Source organism: Erpetoichthys calabaricus, chromosome 13 (genome assembly GCF_900747795.2).
Source record: "Erpetoichthys calabaricus chromosome 13, fErpCal1.3, whole genome shotgun sequence".
Taxonomy (NCBI): Eukaryota; Metazoa; Chordata; class Cladistia; order Polypteriformes; family Polypteridae; genus Erpetoichthys; species Erpetoichthys calabaricus.
The window spans coordinates 131,607,925-131,635,064 of NC_041406.2; the positions used below are offsets into that span (position 1 = coordinate 131,607,925).

The 27,140-nt window shown below is 38.6% G+C and overlaps 1 protein-coding gene across 2 annotated transcripts in view; it reads left to right on the forward strand.

Annotated features, from left to right (window-relative positions):
• Positions 1-7,380: 7,380 nt before the first annotated feature.
• rad54b (RAD54 homolog B) overlaps positions 7,381-27,140 on the forward strand; it is a 230,504-nt gene continuing 210,744 nt past the window's right edge. Inside the window, exons 1-2 of one of the 2 annotated variants that reach the window (XM_028817766.2) lie at positions 7,381-7,463; positions 9,913-10,061. In XM_028817766.2, the coding sequence (XP_028673599.1) occupies positions 9,930-10,061 (132 nt within the window). In that variant the 5' untranslated portion in view covers positions 7,381-7,463; positions 9,913-9,929. The other variant, XM_028817765.2, reaches the window with a different exon arrangement.

The window sequence follows — 27,140 nt, forward strand, 5'->3', positions numbered from 1 at the left end:
TCCTGCTCTTGTGCTTTGCTATTTGCAAGGTTATCCCAGTTATTATTCGGGTAGTTACAGCCCCCTGTGACTATAAAATCCCCCTGTAAACTTGCCTTTTTAATATTACTAAAAAGCTGTCCATTCAAATTACTGTCTGCTTTGGGCGGCCTATAACATACTCCTAAAATAATACCTCTTTCCCTAATACTTCCAGGCCAAGCCACATGTCCTAACTAAGATGGGGCTCATTGTCCAACTGAAAATGGGAGTGGAGGGCTATGTTGTGTGTGTGTGTGTGTGTGTGTGTGTGTGTGTGTGGGTGTGGGATTCTTTTCAACAACAGGAGTTGTCAGTGTCTTCACAATTATAAGAAAGATAAATGGGGCATGATAAAAGGGCATACTTATTTAAAACCTGATAAGACACCTGAAACGTCAGAAGAAATTTGCACTAACAGGAAAATGAACCAAAGCATGCTACTAGAAAAACAGTGCCTTGACTTAAGCGGTCAACAAGTTATGCCCAATGGTACCAAACCTATATTTATAAGTATTAAAAAATTACAAAGTGTAACACAGTACTTTTAGCCATGTAGCTGGTCTGACACTAAGGAATTGTTCTAAAAAATGTTTTCCTGTGTTAAACATACTATATAATGCAATCCAGCACAGTTAGCCATGTTGCTTGTCCTTTAGTTAGGAATTGTGCTAGCTATTTCTGAGTCAGAAAGTATCATTTCTAGTATTAGGAAGTTTTTGCAAAAATACAAGAAGAAATCATTAAGTTATACTCAATTGTGCCAAACCTGTGTTTATATGCCTTACATGTACTATATAGTGCAATCAGGGCCAGATTTTCCTATAGGCTAACTAGGCTTCAGCCTAGGGCCTCAAGATCAAGAGGGGCCTACATTCAAATTGTTAGCAAAATTTTATTATCTCTCATGTAATTTACAAACTTAAAAATGGAAGGTGAAAGGGCCTCATAAGTGGAATAGCCTAGGGCCTCTTTTCATATAAATCCGGCCCTGAGTGCAATACAGTGCCTTCAGCCATGTAACTTTTCTTTCAGTAAGGAATTGCTTTAAATATGAAGTACTATTTCTAGTTGTAGAAAATATCTCTAACTTAAAAATGATGAAATTTATTAACCCTGACTGGGTCAGTCAGGACACTGACCTTAATCTAATTGAAAAGCTGTTGTATGAATGGAAAGCTCCTGTTTAGCGTGGCTCCCGAACAAAACAATCAATGGCTCTTATACTGTAGGTACCAGAAGTGGTTGAATGTACTGAGGAAATTAACACATTATGCATGATAACATTTATTATTATTATTATCATTTTAATTGTTGATACTGCCACTACAATGCTTTAAGGTTGGAATGATATTGCACAGTGATGACAGGTACCTGTTTTCCTCCAGACCCTACTAAGTAACTGCTAATCTTGGGTTAATCAGACCAGGGAATATTGCTTCTCACAATCTGAGGACCTTTATATGCCCTTTTGCAAACTCTAAAGAAGCTTCCTGCATATTTTTTTTACTGAGGAGAGGCTTCTGCCTGGTCACTCTGCCATAAACCCCACATTCAAAGAGTGTTGCAGTGACAGTTGTCCTTCTGGACGTTTCTCCCATATCAACACAGGTTCTCTGGAGTTCGACCAAAGTAACCATCGGGTTAATGGTCACCTCTATTGCCATGGGCTTTCTCCCAGGATTATTCAGTTTTACTGGGTAGCTTGCTCTGGAAAGAATTGAAGTTGTTCCACACTTCTTCCATTTACGAATAATGAAGCCAACTGTGTTATTGTGAACCTTCAATACTGCACAATTGTTTTGTGGCCTTTCCCAGATTTGGTCCTTGACTCACTCTTGTCTCTAAGCACTGCAGAAAATTCTCTTTGAAGTCAAGACTTGGTTTTTGCTGAACAACACATTACTAACTGTGGGACCTTATATAGACAGGTGTGTGTTGTTCCCTAATCATTGTAAATTAATTGAATTGACCATAGGTGGACTTAAAAAAAAGGTAAGAAATATCTCAATGATGATCAATATGAGATGCACTTCTGCCAGATTTCAAGTGTCACAGCAAAGGGTCTGAATACTTGTATCAATGTGATATTTCAGTGTTTTATTTCAAATAAACTTGTAAAAATGTCTAAAATCCTCTTTTCCCTTCTTCATTCTGGCATATTGATGGTTGTTTGATGTCAGGAAAGAATGAATTTAAATGATTTCAACACAAGGCTGAAACATAGCAAAATATGAAAAAAGTGAATACATCTGAATACTTTTTTAATCCACTATATATGTTCAACTATTTTGCATACATATCTTAATACATAATTCACATCCGTCCGAAGCTGAATGCGCAGTCGCCTTCTGCGCACGTCCAAAGCCGAATGTGCAGTCGCCTTCTGTGCAGCTGCCCGAAAAACCTTACGAGACTGACATCCAACCCCAACATCGCAGCAGGCGGCGGCTTTTACGGCCGCAAAAATTCAAAGAGAAAGGCGACTTCGATTAAAGCTCTAGAGGCCTGAAAGGCGATTTCGACTACAGCTCGAGGCCTAATTACGCATTCTGATTCAATTACGCATTCATTCAATACACCTATATCAGGTTTGTGGTGCTTATCTATATTACTAAACGACAGTTTAATATATGCACGGATGGCGGACGCAGGACGCACCGAGGCGCATGCGCCAGAGCGCCTCAGCACCCCAGAGTCAAACCCAGCGGCCTCCCAGAGTGGGTAGGTGGCGCCCAAACAACACAACCTTTACGAGACCGCATAGATTCGCCCAAACAACACAACCTGGAAACTAAACCAGAGTCAAACCCAGCGGCTTCCCAGAGTCGGTAGGTGGCGCCCAAACAACACAACCTGTACGAGACCGCATAGATGCGCCCAAACAACACAACCTGGAAACTAAACTTACTCTAATCCACTGTGCCAGCAGTCAGTGTGGCATATTTGAATCACATAACGGTAATTCAGTATTAAAAGTAAGAGTTGTACCTAACGACACAGCCACAGAGAAACAAAAACGAGACCGCATAGATAAAAAGAAACAAAAACGAGACCGCATGGATGTGCCCAAGCAACACAACCTGTAAACTAAACTTGCTCTAATCCACTGTGCCAGCAGTCAGTGTGGCATATTTGAATCACATAACGGTAGTTCAGTATTAAAAGTAAGAGATGTACCTAACGACACAGCCACAGAGAAACAAAAACGAGACCGCATAGATAAAAACAATAAACGGAGGCTCCTACAACGTGCTTCAGAAACACCAGAAGCAAAGAAGTCACGTCTCCAAAAAGAAACAGCTCAACAAACGGAAATACAAAAACGAGCCCGTATGAATAAAAACAATGAACGTAGGCGCCTACAACGCGCCTCTGAAACAGCAGAAGCAAAGGAGTCACGGCTCCAAAAACAAAGAGCTCAACAATTACAAATACAAAACCGAACCCGTATGGATAAAAACAATGAACGAAGGCACCTACAACGCGCTTCTGAAACACCAGATGCAAGAGAGGCACGGATCCAAAAAGAAACTGCAGAAAGGCTACAAAGTCGTTTAAAAGGTTTAAGATGTTCAGTATTCCAACAATGAAAAAGCCAAAGACAGGAACGATGGGCAGATGCTGAACAATTCCGCCAGTTAGCTGAGAATGCATTCTATAATGAGTCCACTTTTCATGAAAATTCATTGGGATTAATGAGTGTCATTTGCAGTCATTGTCATTCACTTAACTTTCTTGAAGAAAAAACTGGCAGTACAACTGATGAGTTTACACGTTGTTGTCAAAAAGGTCAAGTTAAGCTGCCTCCTTTGGATGAATATCCTGAATATTTACAGAAGCTTTTGACTAACAATGTACCTGAAAGTAAAAGCTTTATGGAATGCATTAGATCCTACAATAGTTCATTTGCTTTTGCATCTACTGGGGTAAATATCAAGCCACCACCTTGGAATGGCCCATACTGCTTTCGCGTGTGTATTTAACTCAATGAAAACTTTACCAGGAGGCTCCCACCCTCCATCATTTGTCATTCCTCCAAATATCGGAGGGAATAGAAACTGATTGCCATTCTTGCATTTGCAATTCTTTAGAGAATCGGGGGTTTACTGGTACTTATTACTATTCCATATTGTACGGGAACATTCATCATTCAATATTATACTATAGGCCTGGAAAATTCATCAACTAACAGTACAAACCTGTACAGTAATGAGTAAAGCGGACTACAATCATTACAAAACAACTTCTTCGTTACTTATCATTTGTTCTTCATACACTACTGACAAAACCTCGTGCCCGTTTCATCTTACGTTGTCGAAACGGGCTCTTTGTCTAGTGTAGAAATAAATATGCAAATAATTGAAGCAAAACACTACATGCCATTGTGTAAAGTGGTTGTTAAAAGCACACAGTTGGAAGTCTTGGACTAAAAAGTTAGCTTTGAAATTGTTAATCTGCTTGTTTTATATTTACCACCTTACTCACATTAATCTGTGGAAAATACATCTATTTTATTATAATAGTATGTCTTTGTCATTTATACAATACCTAATAGCCACATACACGCACATTTTATATATATATATATATATATATATATATATATATATATATATATATATATATATATACAGTGACCAGACATCCCGGTTTACCCGGGACAGTCCCTATTTTTGGATCACCTGTCCCGGCGTCCCCAAAAGATCAGGAAATGTCCCGGCCTGTGGCGTTTTCCAACAAAATGCGTACTTTTCCCTAGAGGCCTAGACCCCATTCGGTCTTTCTGATTCCAAATCATACTTTCTACCCATCATGACGTCAGACGGTTAGTCGACCTTCTTCTGAGTCTGACGCCTGCTGGTGGCTATTGTTTGCAGTATGGAAACGCACAGAAGGCGAGAAGGCAGAAGCGGACGCATCGTCTGATGGTACTGGGCCGGCCGTGCCTTGTGATACAACACGTTTTGGCTATGCTATGCTCTGAGCCAGGGATTATCTTATTATTCCTGCTCTGAGCCTGATATAAGTGCTGATGCCTGATTCAGTCATTCACTCATCAATACGGCGTTCGAGGTGAGCCTTTTTCACTGAAGTTAACGCTTAAACTTAAAAGAGTTAAACTTGCCAATTTATTTTGTACAATAAAATTGAAAGTGCTGACAAAGTTTTTTTTTTTTTTTAACTTTAATTTTAGCTCTTTATTCTTTAAGTAAGTCCTGCTGTACACACTTTACTGTATAGTCTCAAGTCTGCAGACTGTACTCTGTAAATTTCGTCGTAGTTGTGAATCTGATATTAATTTACATATTAATAATGAATGAATAGATGTTCAAAAGTGCCTTGGTTTTGTGAATGACATATTTCCTGACAAGATAAATGACAATGAACTGTTTGATGAGATATCCAATATCCAAAGATATGTCACTGCAGAAAAAAGTTAATGAATGGGGTACAGCAGAATTACCAATAGAGAAACAATGGATGGAAATCTTTCAGCACTTTGTCAACCATTATGTTCCATGTAATAATATGAAACTCATGGCACAATTTGCATTATGTCTTCCCGGGACAAATGCTCCCACTGAAAGAATCGTTTCTCTGATTAACAACATGTGGGCACCAGAAAAATCGCAACTTAAAGTCGACACATTGAAACATATGCTGGTTGTGAAATGCAATTTCAGTGATTCATGTGACAAGTTTTATGACCCGTTATTACAAAATCCTGATGTCCTGAGAGCTATCCACTCATCTCAGAAATATTAGTGTTTCATGTTTATGAAAGTTACTCATTGAAAAGCTGTTTTTTCTTTATAAACATTGAAAAAGTGTCATGTTCAATTTCAGAAAGTAGTAATAAATTATTCACAAAACATTTCTGGCACTTCTCTACTTTCACTGCGATTCCTGATTAACAACGTAAGGTTTCGGTACGTATATAACATACAGTATACTATATAATGTACACTAATGAGTTTGTTATTTCCTCTTCAGGAAAGCGTGTCTTTCAGTCTATTATCACGAACTGTTTTTGGCAAGATCTATCCTGTAATTTCACGAAAAATAGCATACAATGGTATAGAACCCTACTTTAAAAATGGGTATATGTTTGTGGTTTAATAATATGATTGTTTCAAATGGAAGAAACTCGTACAGAATAAGATGCAGGAAACACGAAAATAGGCATTTCCATTATTAAAGTCCCCCGACCGGTGTACCAGGTTGCCCCCAGAAAAATCTGGTCACTGTAATATATATATATATATATATATATATATATATATATATACATATATATATACACACACACATATATATATACACATACAACAAATGCTTATAATCCAACAGGTGAAGCTAAACTACACTATGCGTAAACAGTGTCATAAATGTGCTGCGGGTGTTTTGTGAATCCCAACATTTCTCATATGCACAAATCGTCACTAATCTCTAATCGCTCCTTATCTGGTATAGGACCCCTTATTGCTTGACTCAAACGGTCATTAATCTTTGACCAGTGCTTGTCTGATACCGAAAGGCACAGTTAGTTGCAGAAATTACCAACTCATTGTAATCAGCGAACAAAGATCAGCTACTCTATAAGAATAATTTAGCAATAATAAAAAAGTATCTAGTACATCAAAATATCTTATTCACTCTCGATTAAAGCAGCCATTGACACGCACAATGACATATTATTGACTGCATTTATTTAATCTCATTTACGTTTAAAGACAACCTAAGACTAAATTTGACACAAGTCCATTAAAATAAATTGTGATTAACTATTGCTGTATATGGCCAAATTAATCGTATATTGATAAAAAGGGTGATGCTATGGCCCACTAATGCACTCTCATTTTATTTCTCATTTTCATGAAAAAATAACTCACCTGAAAAAAGAATAGCCGCCCAACCCCTAAGAGGCTTATGCTAAGTAACACACTGTTGTAAATTATTTACACTGTACGACACACGGGTCACTTTACGATAGTGTGGCGGTAGTTAAACGTTTATGTTAGCCGGCCCCGTGCTGATTTAGGTTCCGCCTCTCAGACTCAGTAAATTAATAAACAGAGAAGTAATTTGGTCATTCGTGAATTGAATGTGAAATTGGTATATTTTCTTGGAATGTAACATATTTTTATTTCTTTTAATATTGGCTCATTATGTTTTATCAGTTTTCCATGGTGTGTCGTGAGCCTAAACATAAAGAGTGCGAGAAAATATATTTTTCGAACTGTAAAAGAAATCAGTGCCACAGCTGTTGAAAGTACTCCAAATCAATGTGCATCTGTTTATTGCTTACATAAAATACCAAAAAAATTGCAGTTGCGTGTTAATGACGTAAGGCGCAAGGCACGATGGTCACGCGGTACTTCTGAAAGTGTTAAAATGGCAGTCATATAGACGGGTGCATCGGTTTTGCTGAAGATTATGTGGTGGGTGATGTGTACGTTATATAAATGTTGAGAAATCTGTGAAATTTTGTCGAAATGGTGCAATATCGTGCAACGCGAAGTGAAGAATTCATTTTACCCCGACTTGTGGGGATGCTAAATTCGCGTAAAGTGATGTGCCGTATAGTAGGTAATCAGTAATGTGAATTATATGAAAGTTTTGCATTTGTTTGTATTTGTATGCAGTTCTCCGAAAACGAGTAATGTTTTTCTGGCACGACCTATATATCTGAAATTTTTTGGAGTTAATTGTAATACATTGGCATTGCCTTTCACGTTTTCTTAAAGCAGTCAAAAATTAGATACATTGTACTACAACTTTTTATTGTATATTTTTCCATTAGCCGATTTCCTCGGCTCGAATTACCTTGCAGTTTCTTGATATTTTTAAAGATACTAATGATTTAGGGTTGCGTCAGCGTGAAACTGCAGGGTAAAATATATTTAGTATGATTTTTTTTTTTTTCAGCTTGAAAAAAAGTTGATGCTAATCAAGTGAAAATTGTATTAGTTTTTTTCCCCTTTTGGCTCGTACAATTTAAAAACAGTGGTTTTCCCACAGTAGGTTTCATTCTACATGTGGTTGTAAAAGACATTTCAAAGATTTCTAACATATTGTCATCACATTTAAGTGATAAGTACAGTACATATTGCAGTCCTATTTAAAATGTGATAGTCCTGGAAAATCCAATTAGACGAACATTTATCCCCCAGAAAATGGAAGAATACAAATACATTTTCTGCACTCTTCTATTGCTGTGGAGGGTATATTGTCACTATTTTTATGCAAGACCCTTTCAGCTTGTAGATTTTAGGATAAACTAGTTTAGCCTAGGCCAAACTGCATTGCCACAGCGCGATAGGTTGAACCTTAAGAGAAACTGGTTTGTCCTGTAATATAATAAAATAGACCCATTGACCTGCATCCATTATCCATAAGGAAATTCAATGAGATGATGTGATAATTTCCCAAGTATTCTACATGATAGTTTAACATGTTTTTATAATTCTGTGCAGTGTATAGAATAAGCTTATTGCATCTAATTAGAATGACCCCTACTCCTGCATTCACATTATCTAAATTTTCTGAACTGGTTTGACATTTAGTTTGTAAAGAAAAAAATACCTGCTTTACCTGCAGTGAGTTAATTCTAAAATTCATTCTAAAAATTCTTGTTCTGATTAAAGCAAACCATACTTTGGCTGTGCTCTTCTGATTCTGGCCCTTTTCTCTGTAGTTTGGGATTTTTAACTGACCATTTAAACTGGATTAAAATTCCAGAAGTAGTAAAATAAGCAAACTCTCAAGATGACACATTTGTCAAGTATAAAATTAAGTTTCTTTTTATTTTATAAGTATACGTTTTTTTATTAGCTCCAGCTTATTACAACTTCTGAATCTTCGGTCATCTGTAAAACATGCAATAAAAGAATTAAATAACTGTACTCACACTTGCTTAAGGTGGTTTAGAGTTAACCTTACAACATTTCTGTTACAATTTTTTTTACACTGAACAGTTGTTTCTGAGCCAGAATGGTGCAGTTTTACACACAGCCATGTGGCAAAAGAGTGAAATAAGCTGTAAATGCAGCACTAAAGTCAAAAACCTGAGAATTATAAGTTACACTATATAAATGTGTCCATTTGAAGACTTTCACTTTAAAATGTTTTGAGTTTTATTAATTTCACTATAATCATTCAAAAGATAAAACGTAATCAGGATCACACAGGAAGCTTCTAGATGAATTTTAATTTTCATATTTATTTTTCAAGTCATTTTTATTTTTACTTTAGTAATGCCTTCTCCTGATTCATTGTTATGAATTTAGTATACTCACATGGTGAAAATTATAATAAACTAGCTGTTCTTCTATTTTGTTAAACCCCTTTTCCCTACGTATTGCTGCAGGGAGCACCAGGTGCAATTAAGGAACCAAAAATGAACAGGATGACAGACTATCATAAACCACATTCATGCAAACACATGACTACAGTGAAAAATCCATTTTAGTGTTTACAATTAAGTCATTGTGATTCATATTTTGGGAGTATCACTGAATTTTACTGACACAATTTACCTTTAACAAGATATCTGAATGTTAAGCAATATGAGAACAACCTGTTCCTTTGCTTTACTGTTTGTAGGGGTATGGAATAGATTGCTATAAGCCGTTGTAATGTGGGTGAATACAATGAGGTCAAAAAATATCCTCAAAATCAACCTTTGTTCAGAATCTAATATAAGACACCAATAGTGTGATTTTCTGCATGGGTTTGGGGCAATGAAAAACACTGTTCTACATAGACTGTGTGTGTATGTGTGTGTGTGTATGTGTGTATATGTGTATATATATATATATATATATATATATATATATATATATATACACACAACAACTTACTTGCTTTACTTTACATTTATTTTAACAGAAATTAAAACATAAAGAATGCGGAGGTCAGCCGCTCCAAGTCAGTTGGCAGGAAATGCAGCAAAAAAGCAAAGGTTTATTCCTCCTGCAGTTCTAAATTCAAACCTTGAATCTGAACTGATGCCACTTAAAAAAACTCTCCTTGCACAGGTAAGCATTTGGTTGATATTACTTTGTATGTTTTTTGATTCATTTTAAATGAAAATACAAAATAGTAAGCTAAGAAATGATTGTACTGCATATATTAAGGTTTCTCTGCACTAAATGGTAGAAATGTACTGATGAAATAGAAGAATAATTTTCTTCTTAATATGTAATTGTGTGACAGATTGTAACTGGCTAACATGTTAGAATTGTTTTCCAAGTAAATGCTTAGTTCTGAAATATTTTGTTCTTGCTAAGAGAAAAACTAAGATGTTATGCATTAACATTAAGTACTGTGGCAAATAACTAACAAAAAGTCAACAATGTAACTTAAGTCGGTCAGCCCTTTTTTCTCTAAATATAAAACACATCATGGTACGTGAATTTGCTAATTGGTTGTATTGTACTAAAATAATGGCACTTTCACCATTTTCTCAGGTTTTGTTGTTTGAAAGAAAGTGGAAGTTCAGCCCATTATCATAAAGTCAAATTGCAGTCCAAATAAGAAAAAGTAAAATCACCATGGACATCATTTCCCAAAGGTGTTAACACACATTTACTGTTTATGCATATCCAGCCATCCATCCACCCACCCACCTATCCAACCAACCAACCAACCAACCATTTTTAAATTCAAACAAGAGAATTCTGTTTTGCATGAGGCTGATATCTACTTTAGTCATTGTACACTATTCCAGGCTGCTTCTGCTAATACTTTTGTTACCATGTTGGTAGTTTTGCCATTTCATTAGGATGTTGAGAAAGTTGAAATCAGTGCTGAAATGCAAATTTCATGAAGAATACAGTGCATCCAGAAAGTATTCACAGCGCATCACTTTTTCCACATTTTGTTACGTTACAGCCTTATTCCAAAATGGATTAAATTCATTTTTTTCCTCAGAATTCTGCACACAACAACCCATAATGACAACGTGAAAAAAGTTTACTTGAGGTTTTTGCAAATTTATAAAAATAAAAAAACTGAGAAATCACATGTACATAAGTATTCACAGCCTTTGCTCAATACTTTGTCAATGCACCTTTTGCAGCAATTACAGCCTCAAGTCTATTTGAATATGATGCCACAAGCTTGGCACACCTATCCTTGGCCAGTTTCGCCCATTCCTCTTTGCAGCACCTCTCAAGCTCCATCAGGTTGGATGGGAAGCGTTGGTGCACAGCTATTTTAAAATCTCTCCAGAGATGTTCAGTCGGATTCAAGTCTGGGCTCTGGTTGGGCCACTCAAGGACATTCACAGAGTTGTCCTGAAGCCACTCCTTTGATATCTTGGCTGTGTGCTTATGGTCGTTGTCCTGCTGAAAGACGAACCGTTGCCCCAGTCTGAGGTCAACAGCGCTCTGGAGCAGGTTTTCATCCAGGATGTCTCTGTACATTGCTGCAGTCATCTTTCCCTTTATCCTGACTAGTCTCCCAGTTCCTGCTGCTGAAAAACATCCCCACAGCATGATGCTGCCACCACCATGCTTCACTGTAGGGATGGTGCCAGGTCTCCTCCAAACGTGACGCCTGGCATTCACACCAAAGAGTTCAATCTTTGTCTCATCAGACCAGAGAATTTTCTTTCTCATGGTCTGGGAGTCCTATAGGTGCCTTTTGGCAAACTCCAGGCGGGCTGCCATGTGCCTTTTACTAAGGAGTGGCTTCCGTCTGGCCACTCTACCATACAGGCCCGATTGGTGAATTACTGCAGAGATGGTTGTCCTTCTGGTAGGTTCTCCTCTCTTCACAAAGGACCTCTGGAGCTCTGACAGAGTGATCATTGGGTTCTTGGTCACCTCCCTGACTAAGGCCATTCTCCCCCGATCACTTAGTGTAGATGGTCGGCCAGCTCTAGGAAGAGTCCTGGTGGTTTCAAACTTCTTCCAGTTACGGAGGATCGAGGCCACTGTGCTCATTGGGACCTTCAAAGCAGCACAATTTTTCTGTAACCTTCCCCAGATTTGTGCCTCGAGACAATCCTGTCTCGGAGGTCTACAGACAATTCCTTTGACTTCATGCTTGGTTTGTGCTTTGATATGGACTGTCAACTGTGGGACCTTATATAGACAGGTGTGTGCCTTTCCAAATCCAACTGTGTGTGCCTGTCCAATCAACTGAATTTACCACAAGGTGGACTCCAATTAAGCTGCAGAAACATCTCAAGGATGATCAGGGGAAACGGGATGCACCTGAGCTCAATTTTGAGCTTCATGGCAAAGGCTGTGAATACTTATGTACATGTGCTTTCTCAATGTTTTTATTTTTAATAAATTTGCAAAAATCTCAAGTAAACTTTTTTCACGTTGTCATTATGAGGTGTTGTGTGTAGAATTCTGAGGAAAAAAATGAATTTAATCCATTTTGGAATAAGGCTGTAACATAACAAAATGTGGAAAAAGTGATGCGCTGTGAATACTTTCCGGATGCACTGTATGTAGAAACATCTTTAAATACTACATTTTGCGTTTAGTGATGTATCTCCATTAATTACGAAATTAAGAGATTTTATTTAAGTTTACTGCATTGTGGCATTCACGGGTCTGAAAGTTATATCTAGACAAGGTAATAGTGTGAAAGGAATATAGTTTGTATGCTTTTAACTTTTGTTAACTGCAAATATAATTTCTTGTTTTAGTTCCAGCATATTTTTCTTTATATATGGAATTATTTGTAATTTCTGTAGTTCTGCATATAATAGTAATTCATCTACAAAGAGGAACATGTCTCCCTATTTCCACAACAATGTGTACTTTCAATACATTTTTATACACACATTAGCTTTGATTAATTAATTTTTGTGTGCATTTGGCAAAGGGCTGCATCAATACTTTTTGCTTTCTCTGGTTATATTGGTAGACAGATGTTTTCTAGACTATTCTTATAATGAGTAAACTGAAAAAGTAAGCAGAATAATAAACTTATTTTTAACATAAGTATAAGCAACATTAATATGTATATGTGTACAAGCACAAAACACACAAACTGGGCTGTCTGGATATCTCTGTCCCTTTCTCTTATTGGGGTTAGAACAGTCTGATTTATTTGCCCATTTTCTTAAAAGAATTAAACTTTTTAGGGAGTAGTGTTCCTGGCTTTTACATGCTGTTGCATGATTTCTGCTTGGGTAGCTGGCAAGGTGGGTATACCATCTGCCTTGATTGAGTTCTCCAGATCCTAAAATGGATTGGCTGTTGACCAATATGCTTTCTTACCATTAGATCCTGTGTCTAAGAGTGAGTTTGTCATCACAGAGGCACTATAGCAGGCTCAGGTAATAACTGAAGGATGGATTGATCCTGCAATCTTAGTTTTCCTCATCAGTTTAAGGGAATTAATTTCACTTTTAATCACCCTCTACCCCTCCAAAATACAACAAATAATACAGGCTTTTATATACTGTATTGGGCGTGGCAGGCTTCAGCACAAATTTATAGAAATAATATTTCACAGTAACACAGTTAATTTTAGTATGGATGTGCCAAGATAAACTATTAATTCACATTTTTGTTTTCAGTAATTGGAATATAAATAATGATTAATTACAATGTCAGTGCTACTTGAACCAGTATAAACTGACATTATTTAGGGTAGTTTAATTTACAACAACACTTTAAAGATGACTTTGTAATGAGATTTTTCAAATCCGTTTTATCCTAAATGCACTTTTTCAGTTATGTAACATTTATTATTGGAATGGTTGCAGTACATTTCCATTTGTACATGCAGATAATTTTTGAGTGATTGATGACTCTTCGTTAAAAATGGTCTCTGCCTCTGGACTCATTCAGAATTAGCGTTTGAAAGGGACTGGCATTAACTTCAGTAATTATGACATGCATCAATGTATATAGTGATGTTCAGACCATACTTTATTCTAAAGTGTACATGCATATTCTATATCAGGGGTGTCCAACTCCATTCCTGGAGGGCTGCTGTGGCTGTAGGTTTTCCTTCCTGCTACTTTCTTCATCATTGACAAATTTGTGCTGTTAATTCACTTATTTTTTTCTTCATTTTAATTGCTGTGTTTTTTTATAAGACTCGGTCCTCTGAATTGATTCTTTTTTCTTTAAATGGCAGCCAAACAAAAAGGACATGTGAAATGACCCAACAGATAACCAACTAAGTCAGGTCTTCAAGCAACAACCAATTTCACACCAACCAGTTTCTTAATTAGAAGCCAATTCTTGTTGTTAATTAAACCCGTTGTTTAATTCCATGGCTTGTTGTTGCTCTCATTCTGCCCCAACAAACATTTCAGAAACAGATGATTTTCTTTTTTTCTAAGAGCACTGTCAAAATATTTGTGGACCTCAGCAAATCAACATTTCTAAGAACTTCACCTTTATTTTCAGATATTGTATGATGCACTCAGGTTAGTTGTTCATGTGTTGGCTTGTTTTGTATCTCCATTGTTTGGTTGCTAATTAAGGAACAAAATAAATGGTTCTGGGGGTCAGAGTCTTAAATAGCAAGTCAATCACAATTAAAAAGAAGTTAATTAGCAGCAAAAACTGGTCACTAATTTAAAAAGTGGTTAGAATAAAGGTCCTGAAGCCAAGGTAACCCTCCAGGATCAAAGTTGGACACCACTACTGTATACTGAAAAGTATACACTCTGTTCTGAGATTTTCTCATATTTACTTTGCTTACTGCACACATTAAATAGTGAGGTTTTGTTGTTTTATCTATAACAAATATGATTAAAATGCACAAATTTTTAGATACTGCAAATTAACAACTGAAATATAAAAAAAATATATTGCAGCTTTTAGTGTAGTATGCTATTTGGTCTCTTGAAAGATCATGAAGGGTATGTCTTAGTGCATTACTTCAACTGCCACTTCTACTGTGCTTCCACTCTGTCTCAAAAATACTCCTGACACAAAAGTGTATTTAATACTATATTCAATATTTAGCTGTTCATGATTTAAACATTAATTTAGCACAATTTATATTTTATAGTTTAATTCCGTGTAATAAATTAACGTACACATTTGACAGAATTACATTTGTTTAACTGTATGAAACTTTCATTCAGTATGAATTTGTTTTTATTTACATTTAATGCATTTCACTATGGAGTGCATGCATTTTACTATATAGCATAGGTTTCAAGGTACAGTACATGTTTCAAGTTTAAATTGAATCCAATGTAATGAATAAATTGGTGTTCTAAATAGCAGCTTACATTACTGTACTCACTTTTAAAGACTGCATCACAGTTGCTTCCATAAGTTTCAAAAACGTGCAACGTGTACATTCATAACTTTTCATATATTGTACTGACAGGCATTTCAAACTACTCTATCACAACATTTTTAGTATTTGATAGTTTGTTTTTAGCATCATAGTAAAGTCCATTACTATAAGACAACTATTTCATCATCACATTAGATATAGCATCATAACTCCAATCTTCCTTGTGCTTCCATTTCAAAACAGGACCATAAATTGAGCCACATGAGTGTCATCAGGCTAGTGCAGAAGATTTGAAACAATAACTCTTACGTTTTTAATTTTGGAATAAACTGGACAGTCACCCTTGTAGACTAGCTGCATCCACCTATCTTGTAACATTTCTTCATTTTTAGTTACCACAACAACGACGATTTATTTCTTGTATATATTTCTTTGTTTAATGTCATTTGGTCTAAAAGAAAGATGTAACCAGTCGTCATCTGCATACAAGTGAAAATTAAAATGTTATTTTCTAATGATACTGTAGATCCCAGTGGAAGCATGTAAAGTGAAAACGGTAAAGATCCCAGTACTGAGCCCTGTGGGACACCATATCTCACTTTTGTTTTATTGATGGAGTAGTGTTAGCGCATTTCTATACGTACTGGAATTGATTTGATAAACAAGAATGAAACCAGGCAAGGACAGTTCCTGCCTGTGTAGTGAAATGGAGTGGTCAATGATATGAAACACTGCTTAAATCTAACAACATAGTTACAGTGGAACTTCCTTCATTATAGGATATCAGAATGTTAGTGTCTAGTGGATTTTATAAAATTGTGATGTGTAACGTGAAACTGAAGCTTATTGACAACTACCTTTTCAGGTATTTTAGAGAGGAAGGGTAAATTTGTAATGGTTCTATACTTTTTAAGTAATATAGGGCTCACAAATGTCCCAGGGCTATTAACTTTTCCCATTCAAGTCAAGTTGGGGAACATGCACTGGTGCAGTGCGTTGCTGCACCCACCACATGATGAAACAACTCAGGATCGCGGTTGGCAAACCCCCCAGGCAGACACGTGGTCCAGTCCCACCCTCTGGAAATGACCCTCTATCTGCTGCAGCCAGATGTTACGTGGATGACCCCTTGGCCTGGTCCAGCCACTCGGGTCCCCAGCAATGAGGATCCTACAAGCTGGATCACCCTTGGGGAAACACGCCACATGGCCATAGAGCCGTAACCGATGCTCCCTCACAATGCAGGTAATGTGCACCTCCCTGCCTGATGGCTACCTGAAATTATACTCTAAATGAAATCAGATTCCCTCCTTTATTCGCTTTCTTTACTCTCATAACTTATTTGAATGAGGGGAAAAAAAACAATCCTAGAACAAACAGGTTTTTAATTATGATGATTTGTCTGCAGAGATGTGTGTACGCCTGTGCGTATATGCGTGTAATGAGTTTACTTCTATCTTTCATAAGGTAATGAATCAGGCTGGATATTCAGCGGGCCATGTTGCTGGAAAGTTACTGAACACTGTACATTCAGAAGGTGTGGTTCGGGGTGCAATGAGCACGAGAGACAGGATGGAGTTTAGATGGTACTGGAATGGAAATGCCCTGTCTCGGGGTTGGTGAGTTTGGGGATAGAGGACACACTGTGTGGGAGTGGCATGGTGTGTGGGAACAGTGCAGAGTGAATAAGGAAGTAGAGGGGAATGAGAGCGAAAGGGCAGCGTATGCTTCTGGACCATAACACTGACGCAGAAGATAAGCTATGTGAAGGAATTAAATGAGTCTGATTAAAAAGTTGAGGCATCTCCCAAGGCAAGAACAGTGAGAGTTTAGTTGAAAGGTAATTAATAAAGTCTCATCATTTTCAAACTCCTGAGTGTGTATTGTCCACACACATGCTGCTCCCACATAGCGTGTGATCCCTTTCCTTCTCACCAACGCTGAGACAGGGTGTTTCTGCTCCAGCACCTTCCACACCCCATCCTGTCTCTTGCACTCCTTCCTATTTCCTGGGACCTCCCTCTCTCGCTGAAATGTTTTTTGTGCATGTCACACTGCACCTTTTGAAAGCACACTGCTCAGGAGCTATAAAGCCACATGGCCCTCTCAATCTCCAGCTGGATCATTACAATATAATGTTTGGCGAACTGAATTGGTGCATTGCTCCCCACCTATATAAAGAAGTGTAGTTCTCACTTAATTTATTTACCATTGTTATGTGTTTGAGTTTTATGGATCCCCTAAAGGGACATGGGCAAACGAAAAAGTTCTTTCCAGTTTTGCATGCGTACGGAAAACTTTCTGGTGCTCACTCGAAAGTTTTAAAGGATTTTTTTGTTTGCCCATGCTCCGTTAAGGACTTCATAGAGTTTGCATGGGCCATGAAGCTAATTAAATTATAGCCTGCAAAATCTCTGACACAGGTGCGTGCGTGCGAGAGAGTGTGAAAATTTGAGGAGGCGGCATGTATTTATGCAAATATTTCAGATCTATTCAGCAAAAACAGATAGGTCAGAATGTAGAACAGGGAACAGAGAAAGGAGAGCAGCTCGTCACAAAGTGGTAGAATTCAGAAGTACTACAGTGGTGTGAAAAACTATTTGCCCCCTTCCTGATTTCTTATTCTTTTGCATGTTTGTCACACAAAATGTTTCTGATCATCAAACACATTTAACCATTAGTCAAATATAACACAAGTAAACACAAAATGCAGTTTTTAAATGATGGTTTTTATTATTTAGGGAGAAAAAAAATCCAAACCTACATGGCCCTGTGTGAAAAAGTAATTGCCCCCTTGTTCAAAAATAACCTAACTGTGGTGTATCACACCTGAGTTCAATTTCCGTAGCCACCCCCAGGCCTGATTACTGCCACACCTGTTTCAATCAAGAAATCACTTAAATAGGAGCTGCCTGACACAGAGAAGTAGACCAAAAGCACCTCAAAAGCTAGACATCATGCCAAGATCCAAAGAAATTCAGGAACAAATGAGAACAGAAGTAATTGAGATCTATCAGTCTGGTAAAGGTTATAAAGCCATTTCTAAAGCTTTGGGACTCCAGCGAACCACAGTGAGAGCCATTATCCACAAATGGCAAAAACATGGAACAGTGGTGAACCTTCCCAGGAGTGGCCGGCCGACCAAAATTACCCCAAGAGCGCAGAGACGACTCATCCGAGAGGTCACAAAAGACCCCAGGACAACGTCTAAAGAACTGCAGGCCTCACTTGCCTCAATTAAGGTCAGTGTTCACGACTCCACCATAAGAAAGAGACTGGGCAAAAACGGTCTGCATGGCAGATTTCCAAGACGCAAACCACTGTTAAGCAAAAAGAACATTAGGGCTCGTCTCAATTTTGCTAAGAAACATCTCAATGATTGCCAAGACTTTTGGGAAAATACCTTGTGGACTGATGAGTCAAAAGTTGAACTTTTTGGAAGGCAAATGTCCCGTTACATCTGGCGTAAAAGGAACACAGCATTTCAGAAAAAGAACATCATACCAACAGTAAAATATGGTGGTGGTAGTGTGATGGTCTGGGGTTGTTTTGCTGCTTCAGGACCTGGAAGGCTTGCTGTGATAGATGGAACCATGAATTCTACTGTCTACCAAAAAATCCTGAAGGAGAATGTCCGGCCATCTGTTCGTCAACTCAAGCTGAAGCGATCTTGGGTGCTGCAACAGGACAATGACCCAAAACACACCAGCAAATCCACCTCTGAATGGCTGAAGAAAAACAAAATGAAGACTTTGGAGTGGCCTAGTCAAAGTCCTGACCTGAATCCAATTGAGATGCTATGGCATGACCTTAAAAAGGCGGTTCATGCTAGAAAACCCTCAAATAAAGCTGAATTACAACAATTTTGCAAAGATGAGTGGGCCAAAATTCCTCCAGAGCGCTGTAAAAGACTCATTGCAAGTTATTGCAAACGCTTGATTGCAGTTATTGCTGCTAAGGGTGGCCCAACCAGTTATTAGGTTCAGGGGGCAATTACTTTTTCACACAGGGCCATGTAGGTTTGGATTTTTTTTTCTCCCTAAATAATAAAAACCACCATTTAAAACTGCATTTTGTGTTTACTTGTGTTATATTTGACTAATGGTTAAATGTGTTTGATGATCAGAAACATTTTGTGTGACAAACATGCAAAAGAATAAGAAATCAGGAAGGGGGCAAATAGTTTTTCACACCACTGTATATCTGACTATGAGGCAAAAACAAAGCATAGCTTTTTGGTTTCTTGGACAAAAGAATTTCTGTTGCTGGAATATGATAAGGTAAACAATACAATTTTCTGTTTTGAGTGTCGTCAATTCCCTGCAATTTCTGACTCAAATAGTGCTTTTGTTGCTAGATGCAGAAATTGTAGGAAAAGCCCTATCAGAATGCATGACAAATCTGTGTATTACAAGAAGTGGATGGTTGTCCAGTCTGCAGCTAATTTCCCTGAACAAATGTCAGTAGAAAAGGCATAACAAAAATGTACAAAGCACAACTTGAGGTCCTGAAAAAACTTTTCAGATTAGCATGCTACTTTGCCAAAAGTGAACTATCATTAGCAAAATTTTACAGCCTTTGCAAACTTCAAGTAGAACTTGGTTCTACTTATCACAGTGATTATGCAGTAGAAAATTTATTTAGGCAATAGCACACATGTCAAGAGATCAGACTGAAAAAGAAATGCAAGAAAGCAAATTCTTACCAGTTCGTATAGGTGGCAGCACCAAGGTGTTGGTTAATGTCACGTATGTGAAAGATAATGGTAACATTTCCACTTTACATGATCAAATGTCAGCCATTGAAGAAAGCAAAAGTTGCAGGTGTGTTAGAAACTATTGATGATGCAGTGGGCACCTTGAGTATCAGCGAAGAGACATGGAAGGAGAAAGTAGTGTGTGTAAATTTTGATGGAGCTGCAGTGGTGATGGGCGAGAATATAGGAGTAGCTGGGAGACTGAAACAGTGGATACCCCACATCATTAACAATCCAATGTGTGGCACACAAATTAGAATAGCAGTATTGCATAGTGTGAAAGGCTTGTGAGTACTTGGTCAAGTATGAAGATTATACTGAGAACCAGCTTTAAGATGTACTTCTTTTCCCTAAAGACACAAAGATAACTGAGTGAAATTATATGTGAAAAGCACATAGTGGCTGCCAGGCAGGCTGAGATGTCTAAAGGCGGTAGAAAAAAATAACACTCCCACCATTGTGCATATGGAGAATATGGCAGGCGAAGGTGACATTAAGTCAGAGGATGATGTCAATGCAAAGGGGGTGGAGCAGGAGATGAGACTAAGAAATGTGTTTGCTTCCTACATTTCACATTGGACTATAATACCATCTTATCTAAGTGCAGCACTGATTTTCAGTATGACACCTTTTTTATTTAATTTTATTGATATTCTTTGAAGAAAACAGCATTCCATGCAATTATATCAAACTTAACAAACCATAATTCAACTCCCGCCTGAGAGAGAAGAGAGACTACAACATGAGCAAATATCCTGGAAAAAAAAATTCCTTGCCATTAATGCTTATTCAAAGATTCAAGAAGGTAGATCTTGCTGTATTTTAAAAAAAGTTTTGAACAGATCCTCTAAGTGAGAATTTAATTTTTTCTAATTTCAAATAGTCCACAACATCGGTTACCCACTGACTTATAATAGGTGGGCTGGGATTCTTCCAGTTGAGCAAGATACATCTATGTGCTAGTAGTGTGGTATAAGCCAGGAGCTTTCAAAATTGGTCCAGAGGACCCACTGTGGCTGCAGGTTTTTGTTCCAGCCAGAAACATAATCAGTGATAACTATTGATAACTCTGATCTAATTTAATTAGCTGCTATTTTTCCTTTTCTCTTATTCTACTTTCAGAAAAGCACAGCAGCATGATTTTTACATCTATAAGACATTTAGAAATATTTCTGTTTTTACTATAGATTTAAATGCTTAGCTCTCTTTTGTTTATTTCATTATATTTTGCCCTTTCTCTGTGCAATTTGCTCCCTTCATTGTATCTTAATAATGACAATTAAAAACTAGCAGAGCAGACACCCAGGCAAACAACACTGAATCATGAAAGGCTATAGCTACTTTAGTGTCAGGCCCACTAATTAGTAAATAATGGATTAATTAAACAATTAGAACACCTGGAAAAGTAGAATGAAAATCAAGCTGAAAATATTGTTAAAAAGAAAAGAAAAACATTACTCCCATATAAGTGCTTAGTACATTTTAATAATTTTAGTTATTTTTTTATACTAAAGTTACTTTTCTAATTTCTATATTGTTCCCAAAACACAGAATCTGGGATATAACAGTTCATTTAATTAGCCCAGGGGGGTATTTTTCGTACGTGGATTAGTTGTGTAGCCAGATGTAATTGTTGACGATTTGGCCTGATCCTGGATCTGTTGGTTTTTCAAAACTCTTGCTGGAAGTGTTGTCATAGCAACACATCCTAATCCTCAAACCCGCTCGGAGCAGGTTTGTTCTACGTAAACAAGGATTAGTTTACACACGTAATCGGTGACAGTGCGTGGAAGTCATCCAGTCATGGCTTCGCCGTTCGTGAATGAGCGACCAATTGATATTGGTGCGCAAATTATACGAAGAGAATTTCATATAGAGAGGGTTTTGCGCGATCGGCAAGATCCTTTGTTGCTCCTGGAGGAAATTCTTTTTGAAAGATGCCGCTTTAGCCGAGGGGGAATATTGTACCTCAAAGATTTATTAGCACCTTATATTCGAAGTCAAACTAGGCAAAGTCGGGCTCTCACAACCACACAGGTAGTATGCATTGCTTTGAGGTTTTTTATATACTGTAGGTGATGCGGAAAATCTAACTAAAAGTGCAGTTTGCCAGGCAATTCGTAAAGTCTGTTTGGCTCTGAAAGATTTCCTTCGGGTTTTCATACTGTTTCCTGGACACCTGTGTGTGCACACACAATAAAAGAGGTGTTTCATGCCATTGCAGGTAGGTAATACACAGGCTAAAACACCCACAGTTCCATGTAGAATCTCAATCAGCCTAACATTCTCATTACCAGGACTTCCAAATGTGATTGGGGCACATGGGACTGATCACAGTGGAGTTTGGTCAAACATTATTTGGAAAATGTACCTCTCCTCCTGATGAATAATCAGACACAGTGTCTTCATCAGATATTTGACCTTCGTCAATATCTCATTGGTAAGACACAGGTTCAAGGGATATGATATTCCCTGCAACTGACCTAACAAAAAAGAGGGCTATATGGAACATACCTATGGCACACATGGAGGAAAAAATATATGCAATGACCATCCTTTACCTGAAATGAAGTGACCACTGCATCCTGCCACTGGTTCTGAGGAGGAGCATCCCCCTGGAATGCCCTAGAAACAGGGCGATGGGCATTTTGCTGGAGAGCCAACTCTTTTGCAGGGGTTAGGTGTGGACCGCATGGACCTCCACCTGTTTTTTGCTTGTCTGCCTTCTTATTAGCTTTAAAATTAATGTTTTTTTATATTATATATGATTCTTTATGTCAACAATTCTTTAAATAGTTTATACTAATATTTACCAGTTTGAAGTATATTCTTGTACTTCACTTTAACCAGTTCCCATGTTCTCCTTGTGCTCACGTTTGATCTGGAATTATGACATATTAAATAATAATTAATCTGACACATAGGAAATGAAACGCTGCTTTCAGTAAGTACAATGCACACTACTTAGCGTTTAATTTGTCGGCCACTTTTTGCCAGCTGTCTTTTCTGGTCTTGGCTGCTTTTGCAGTGTTACCCCTTGTGCCTATTAAATCTTGAAATTCTTCATGTCCTTCGAATAAAACGTCTTGCGCCGCGTGTGTGGAAAAAAAAATGTGCCCGTTCTTTCGTCATTTTGTTACAGCCTATCAAAGACTTGCTGATCATGTTTTCTAGACTCAATATGAATGGGCTTTTCACTCAGCGCGGGCGTGCGCATTCATCTCGTATGATTAGATCCAGCTAGACTAATCTAATACACGGCTGCATTTGAAAAACCGACCTATCCCGGATGAGTGTCACCGGCATTAACTTATCCAAGATGAGGCACCTGATCTCGGATGATTTAAGCAACGTACGAAAAATACCCCCCAGGAGTCCAATTAAAAACCTGTAGCCATAATGGGTCCCCAAGACCGAGTTTGAAAACCCCTGGTAAGTGCAATTACTATCAATTTTTTGTTCTTCCGCTTTGAGACCATCTGGGAGTATGCCAAACACTGCTGTTAATGGGTTACTAGTGATTGTGACACCCTGGCTGTCTGATAGGCATTCAAAGATCTTTGTCCAGAATAATGTTAATTTGGTGCATGCCCAAAATATGTGGCCCAGTGAGACTAGAGCCATTTTGCAATGTTAACAGGTTAAATCTTGCTGTAGATACATTTTGGACAATTTTAAAAAAGGTAAATGTGCTTGATGAAAGATTATAAGTTTGGAATGATTGAATGCTTTGTGCATATGGAGCCAGAATGTATTCTGTGTGTGGCTGCCTACCACTCAGAGATGTTAAGTTAAAGATCCTTTCCCCACCGTATCCTGAGATCTTTTATATATTGTTGATTTACTGTCTGAATCTTCAAGACTGATCAGTATTGCCTCTGGAATAGAAATGGGTAGGAGATGAGGAAAACTGCAGGGCTGTGGAGTCGGAGTCGAGTAGTCAGAGTCTGAGACAATTTTGGGTACCTGGAGTCAGAGTTGGCAAAAATGTACCGACTCCGACTCCTAATAAGTTTATATTGTAATAAAAACAAAATACAGCAAGTTCAAATGTCCCATTTCAAAAACAATAATTATAATTAAGCACTTCTCTGATGTAAGCATAAAGCCCAGTGCATAGTTGTGTTACTACTAGTGTGAAGTTCAGATGAGCTATTATACAACCAGACATTCACATATTGTAATCTGGATTATGGTACATTACAGAAAGTGTGTTCATTTTATTTCAGATATAATGTGTTTAACAAGTTCATTTGAGTGTAAACAAGTGTAATGATATAGGTAGGTGTGTGCTCTGGCCTAATGTGTGTTCAGGGGTTCTGTGTGCACTCTCCACATATGCTCCCCCCGCCAGGCCTGAACTTTGGCATAACTTTGCACACCACCTGTTCTAGAAGATTTTGAAATTAAAAAGGAACAGATTCTTTGTACTGTGACAGATAATGCTTCTAATATATTAAGCACAATTGAGAAAATGAATAAAGTAGATGAAGAAAGTGACAAACAGATATTAGAGGAAGGTCGTTCTCCAAGTATTTGAAAATAGTGAAATTTTGGATAACATTGCTGAAGAAGCATCTAAGCTTACTACTATTCAACATATGCATTGTGCTGTTCATACTTTGCACCTTGCAATAAGAGATGGATTGAAAGATCGTCATGCAGCTACTCTAATTGGCAAATTGAGGCAAGTAACTGTTGCAGCCAGGGCTCCTAAAACAGATGCCATTTTGAAAAGGTGTGCAGGAAAAGGAGCCATTTTGGATCAAAAAACACGCTGGAGAAGCACTTATTGATGGTAAACTGTTTGCTTGAACTAAAAGACTTTCTTGAAGAACTGGACAATGAAAATTTTTTATTATCTGAAAGCCAGTGGCCTCAAGTAAAATACCTAGAAAGTCTACTTTCTTACCCCTTTACTGTCACCAAGAGGTTGTAATATGAAGATTTAACACCTGGTAAATTTTTCTTGGAATGGAAGAGCTTGATATATTGCCTGAACAAAAGTGGAGGGTTAATATTTGAGGGCATCGTATCTTCAATGAAGAAAAGAGAGAGTCTTTTACTGGATCATCAAATCTTGTTAACTGCTATTTATATTGATCCAAAGAGCCGAATTTTGTTGAGCATTGACCAGATTGCTAATGGAAAAAAGACATTCTATGATGTAACAGTTCACATGAAGGGATTACTACTATCTGAAATACCACCACTGGATGAAGGTATAAGCACTGGTAACTCAGGATCATCCTCTTCAAATGAAGAATTAGACTTTGATTACTTCTTGGACAAAATGGAAGTTTCAAAAGCAAACCGATGTTGTGTATGCGTGAAAGATAAACGACCAGTCAATGTCCAAATAAAGAGATTCCAGTAGGAGTTTTTTAAATACAGTAATCCCTCACTATATCGCGCTTCGACTTTTGCAGCTTCACTCCATCGCGGATTTTATATGTAAGCATATTTAAATATATATCGCCGATTTTTTGCTGGTTCGCGGATTTCTGCGGACAATGGGTCTTTTAATTTCTGGTACATGCTTCCTCAGTTGGTTTGCCCAGTTGATTTCATACAAGGGACGCTATTGGCAGAAGGCTGAGAAGCTACCCAACCAGAGCGCGTATTACGTATTAAATAAAACTCCTCAAATATATTGTGAGCACGGGGGCTGTTTGCACCCCTATAGGATACGGCCGCTCCTCAAAAAACACTGAAAGATTACCTTCACATTGCTCCCTTCCTTGCTGTGCTTACATGTGGCTGCTTTGTCAAGCGATATGCTTCTCGCATGGTGCTTCGCATACTTAAAAGATCAAACATCACGTATTGATTTTTGATTGTTTGCTTTTCTCTCTCTCTCTTTTGCTCTGACATTCTCTGCTCCTGACGGAAGGGGTCTGAGCAGGGGGGCTGTTCGCACCCCTAGACGATACGGACGCTTGTCTAAAAATGCTGAAAGATTATCTTCTTATTGCTGCCTTCCGTGCAGCTGCTTTGTCAAGCGACATGCTTCCCGCATGGTGCTTCGCATACTTAAAAGCTTGAACGGCACGTATTGATTTTTGATTGTTTGCTTTTCTCTGTCTCTCGCACTCTCTCTGACATTCTCTGCTCCTGACGGAGGGGGTGTGAGCAGAGGGGCTGTTCGCACACTGGCCTAGAGGATACGGACGCTCCTCTAAAAAATGCTGAAAGACTACCTTCTTTAACCTTTAACCGCCACCTTATCGTGGTGGAGGGGTTTGCGTGTCCCAATGATCCTAGGAGCTCTGTTGTCCGGGGCTTTATGCCCCTGGTAGGGCCACCCAAGGCAAACTGGTCCTAGGTGAGGGATGAGACAAACAGCGGTTAAACAAAACAAACCTCCTATGATGGAAAACAATTTTTCCCTTGCCCGGACGCGGGTCACCGGGGCCCCACTCTGGAGCCAGGCCTGGAGGTGGGGCTCGATGGCGAGCGCCTGGTGGCCGGGCCTGTACCCATGGGGCTCGGCCGGACACAGCCCGAGGAGGCAACGTGGGTCCCCCTTCCCATGGGCTCACCACCTATGGGAGGGGCCGAGGAGGTCGGGTGCAGTGTGAGTTGGGTGGTGGCCGAAGGCGGGGACCTTGGCGGTCCGATCCTCTGCTACAGAAGCTGGCTCTTGGGACGTGGAATGTCACCTCTCTGAAGGGGAAGGAGCCTGAGCTAGTGCGCGAAGTTGAGAGGTTCTGGCTAGATATAGTCGGACTCACCTCGACGCACAGCTTGGACTCTGGAACCAATCTCCTTGAGAGGGGCTGGACTCTGTACCACTCTGGAGTTGCCCCCGGTGAGAGGTGCCGAGCGGGTGTGGGTATACTTATTGCCCCCCGATTTGGAGCCTGTACATTGGGGTTTACCCCGGTGGACGAGAGGGTAGCCTCCCTTCGCCCTTCGGGTGGGGGGACAGGTCCTAACTGTTGTTTGTGCGTATGCACCGAACAGGAGTTCGGAGTACCCACCCTTTTTGGAGTCCCTGGAGGGTGTGCTAGAGGGCATACCTTCTGGGGACTCCCTCGTTCTGCTGGGAGACTTCAATGCTCACGTGGGCAATGACAGTGAGACCTGGAAGGGCGTGATTGGGTGGAATGGCCCCCCCGATCTG